Source organism: Hypomesus nipponensis, chromosome 2, assembly GCF_054491055.1.
Source record: "Hypomesus nipponensis isolate SF chromosome 2, ASM5449105v1, whole genome shotgun sequence".
NCBI lineage: Eukaryota > Metazoa > Chordata > Actinopteri > Osmeriformes > Osmeridae > Hypomesus > Hypomesus nipponensis.
This window is the reverse complement of record NC_140362.1, coordinates 12609870-12614152: the sequence shown is the minus strand read 5'-3', so window position 1 is coordinate 12614152 and position 4283 is coordinate 12609870. Positions and strand designations below refer to the sequence as shown.

Sequence of the window (4283 nt, the reverse complement as noted above, 5' to 3'; positions counted from 1 at the left end):
TTAAAACTGGTCACAACAAATATGATGCCAATAGGCCTCTGGTGAGATATATCCGTTTCAGCCAACATAAAATCATGGCTGATGTAAAAGGATAATTTGCAACCATGATAACACGCAGCTCCAAGAATATTCTCTCTGCAGGTAAAACGTTGTCAAAAATGTTTGAGCTCTGAGACTTTATATAAATAGGCTACCTTATTAACCCATACATTCCATTAACAAGCACAGAAGTGTGTAAAATATAAACTTAGGTTAGCCTCCTTCTAACTTCAAATGTTATTTGATCTCCTTATCAATCCAAAACAAATAGTTTACATAATGTTAATCCAAGTCTATTGATAATGGTAAATGGAAGATTGGGATATTCTCAGTTTGATAATCTAAGGAGTGTGTAGATGTGATCTATCAAATCTTTGTTGAGGAGGATATTCCTTGTAAAAATTCGGTTGAGGGTTACACATACTCTGTTACCCTCAGCCCCCAATACCAAGGGCCAGGGTTGGAGAGACCCGGACAGGGAAAGAGGCCGAAAGAGGAAGAGGTCAGGTACTCACAATGCCCAAAACTCGAAAGCCAGACCAGAATCTAGCACACAAATGGAGCCATGTGCTATGCATACGCCACCTGCTCCCAAGGTCCTGTGCCGACGGCCTGAAAACGTTAGCCAAGGTTGCTATGATGTGCCCCTGGAAGACTGGAGCCCGCGCCCTACTGGATGGCTGGAACCCACGCCCTATGACACAGCTCCAATCCCGGGTCAGAGCTCCAGGCCTGTTCCCCTGAGAAGAGCAGAGGAGACAGGTCACTGCCAAGACCATGGATCCTCCTCTACTTTCCGTCCCAGAGCCACTAAACGGCCCCGGAAAGGTACAGAATATTCTAATCAACACCTCCATACAGGCTGTCAGAGTTATTCAAATGAAGGAATTGAGAATTTGGTGCTCATGACCCATGTCCCACTCAATACACTAAGTGTACAAGTTGAATATAGCTCTAGATGGTCAAGGTGCAACAGTTGTACCTGCAGGTGGGCTAAAATTTGGTCTTCTGACTCTCTTTCTCTTCCTCTCCTTCTCTGTGTTCGCTGATATGCCCTAGCAGCAAGACTGGAGAAGCTGTATTTCAAGGGGCCGTTGCTAGGTAAAGGGGGCTATGGCTCAGTGTATGCGGGGACCAGGAAGTCTGATGGCATGCCGGTAAGACAGTGTCCCCCTCCCTCTCTTCCATCCTGACTTTTTGACAGCAATATCAGTTCACGTGAATTGTCTATGCGCTGTGATAAAACTTATAGTCTCTTCCTGCCAATGCCTAATGAGCTGTTGTTTGTGTAAATGACATGGTATCAATAGTATTATCAAGTATTGCCTATAGCTCTATATACAATATCAATTTTTGGACCAAGAATGATTTATGAGAAAATAAATGGCCAAGATTAAAATAACTGAAAAATCACCTACTCACAAATCGTCATTGTGTGCCCTACCCTTAAAGAATGAATTTCCCTTAACAGACAATAGGGTCAATACATTCTTACTCCTTTTACCATCTCCATCCTTTTTTTTTTTTTTTTTTTTAACCTTTTCTTTCTGCCAATTTCTCACTTGCCAAACTTCAAGCCTCAAAACCCTAAATTACTTTATGGATAGTTACATTGATAGATTTTATCTTGTTGCTTGTCTTTATAAAGCCTGGTCATAATAACCATGTCATTATTAAGTGAGGCAATTACTATCATAGTGAAGGAAGCTTGCTTTCATGGAAATCCTTTCAGTGTGTCATTATGCAACCCTGGGTTGATTCAAGTTTTTTTTATAACACTGTAATTCTACATCACTCAGGTGAAATCATTTCAATAGTATTATGCCTATTCATGGCTGCTCTGCATACCTGGATCCCATGTCAAAGAGAAGGTGCCCTATCTATTGTTCTCTCACTCTTACCGAGCAACCCTTTGTTCAAAAAATACCCCCCTCTCTGTTTTGTGTTTGTTCTCTCCCGAGATGTTAATTCACAAGATCTATTCATGATAGGTGACAGGCACAGACATTTTGATACCGTCTGTGTGAAGAAGACTAAGTGAGAGTACTGTAATGTGGTACGTGGGTCAGCCGTAGACCCTGAAGAAGCTCAGCCCTGATACGATTGTCTTACAGGTAGCCATCAAGTATGTGTCCAAGGCCCAAGCCGAGGAGGAGCTGGACATTGTGAGTACTCAGAAGAACTTGAAATGTTGATCTGAAACTTACCCTAAATCTCTGTGTGGGTCACAAAGTGGGACTTTACCCATTACTAAATCCCACAGATGTTGGATGTTGTTAAAAATTGGAATATGCACATTGCTGGTAGTTAGCGTTAAGAAAGGGCTAATCGTAAACAGCTGCTGACAAAAGTGAAAAGAAAGTTTAAACAACCCTTCTGTCCCCCATCCTCTACGTACGACATCCCCAATGGCCAGCCGGGACAAGGCGGACCCCTGCCCCTGGAGGTGGCGCTCATGAAGCAGGTAAACATGGCTCCCCAGTGCCCCTACGTCTTGCGCATGCTGGAGTGGTTTGACCAGCCCACGCGCTACGTCATGGTGCTGGAGCGCCCCGAGCCTTGCCAGGACCTGGTGGCCTTCTGCCAGGACCACGGGGGCCTCATCACTGAAGGGTTGGCACGGCAGGTGATGGTGCAACTGCTGAGGGCGCTGGATCACTGCCGTGAGCGAGGGGTCCTGCACCGCGACGTCAAGCCGGAGAACATGCTGATCCAGATCGACTCTCACCGGGTCAAGCTCTTTGACTTTGGCTGTGGGGATCTGCTTAAGTATACCGCCTACAAGGACTATGCAGGTTGGTCTAATTTTGTTCAACTAAAGTAAAATAATGGTCATTTTTCATCTGCGAAATTCAGCGTTTGAGCTCACATGAACACCTATCATAGTTCAGAAGCAGCATGGGGTGAGATAGTTATACTTGTTATGTGTGAATGCAAGGGGTTCGCTACTTTGCTTCCTCTGACAATCCACAATGGTGCGTTCAAGACGTTAAACCACTTTCCACTTCTGCTTCCAGGCACCCTGGAGTACACCCCTCCAGAGTGGTTCCTCCAGAGACAGTACCTGGCAGGGCCCACCACGGTCTGGTCTGTGGGCATCACCCTCTTCACCCTGGTGTGTGGCCTCTTGCCCTTCACCACCATCCGGGAGACCATCAAGGGGCGTGTGCACTTCACTAGGGCCGTCTCCCCAGGTGAGAGAACAAAGGGATGAGGAAGGAAGAGGATGAGGGATGGACGGATGAGGAAGGAGAAAAAAAGGGTGCGGGGTGGCAATTTAAATGAGTGGTGGTGATCTTATATGGGATTAATTTATCAAGGTGTCATCAGGAACAGAGAGGGTGGTGGTTGCCTACTTGTTATCAGTATACATTTTGAAATCCTTTCTGATCTATGCCCATCAGAATGCCGTCATCTGATTCGCTGGTGTCTGAGCGCCAAGCCAAAGGACCGTCCAACGCTGGAGCAGATCCAGCTCCACCCCTGGCTACTATGAGGACCCGTGCCTACGCATGTCTGGCCAAGATAGACCCACCTTTGCAGGGACAGAGTGGCTAAACATATCCACTGTGTTGACATGGAGAGATAAAAATGTGGAAATTAAAAGAAGCTGTGATTTCATTTACATTTAGTCATTCAGCAGACGCTCTTATCCAGAGCGACTTACAGTAAGTACAGGGACATTCCCCCGAGGCAAGTATGGTGAAGTGCCTTGCTCAGGGACACAATGTCATTTTTTACAGCCGGGAATCGAACCGGCAACCTTCATACCAAACAACCAACCTTCGGCCATTTCATACCAACTTCTTAACAGTTTAGCTATTAGCTTGAGAGCCTTCTAAATATGTTCCTATATAACTACACAACTCCTACTACTACTTTAACTTAACCTATTTCTGCAACTAAACTACCACTACTATAAGCACTACCCCTGTATGTGGTCTAACATCTGACTTAATTTCAAGTCCATCAACAGGCAAGTCATTTCAAGTCCCCCATAGAGAAAAGTATGATATTGAACAAAATACTTCTCATCGACAGGGGGAGAATATACAGAGAGATCATATAAAATGACTCGACAGCACCTGTCTTTGTAGACAGATATGTTGGTCATGTCTGTCACAGGGAGATCAAATTTCAGAGAGACACAGAAGGGAAACATATTGGTTAGCCCTGCTGAGGAAGGGGGAGTGGGTGGCAGTTTTAATGAAACCCAGTCAACTGTGGTGAAACTGAGATACAAA

The 4283-nt window shown here is 45.1% G+C and overlaps 1 protein-coding gene across 2 annotated transcripts; it reads left to right on the top strand.

Moving 5' to 3' along the window:
- LOC146300857 (serine/threonine-protein kinase pim-1-like) lies at positions 1-3644 on the top strand. Of its 2 annotated transcripts, none has more exons than XM_084669801.1 (7): positions 1-141; positions 478-867; positions 1102-1196; positions 2154-2204; positions 2456-2834; positions 3057-3233; positions 3444-3644. In XM_084669801.1, exons 1-7 carry the CDS (start codon positions 105-107, stop codon positions 3533-3535), a joined length of 1221 nt encoding a protein of 406 aa, XP_084525927.1. In that variant the 5' UTR covers positions 1-104; the 3' UTR covers positions 3536-3644. The 2 variants fall into 2 exon arrangements, with proteins under 2 accessions (XP_084525927.1, XP_084525920.1); XM_084669794.1 differs by having other exon boundaries at positions 1099-1196.
- The last annotated feature ends 639 nt before the right edge of the window (positions 3645-4283 follow it).

Bases quoted from the DNA above. Each gene is read 5' to 3' on its own strand.
- LOC146300857 (XM_084669794.1), top strand. From the start codon at position 105: ATGATAACACGCAGCTCCAAGAATATTCTCTCTGCAG. The intron at 142-477 runs GTAAAACGTTGT...TGTTACCCTCAG, and splicing joins CAAGAATATTCTCTCTGCAG to CCCCCAATACCAAGGGCCAG. The intron at 3,234-3,443 runs GTGAGAGAACAA...TATGCCCATCAG, and splicing joins CACTAGGGCCGTCTCCCCAG to AATGCCGTCATCTGATTCGC.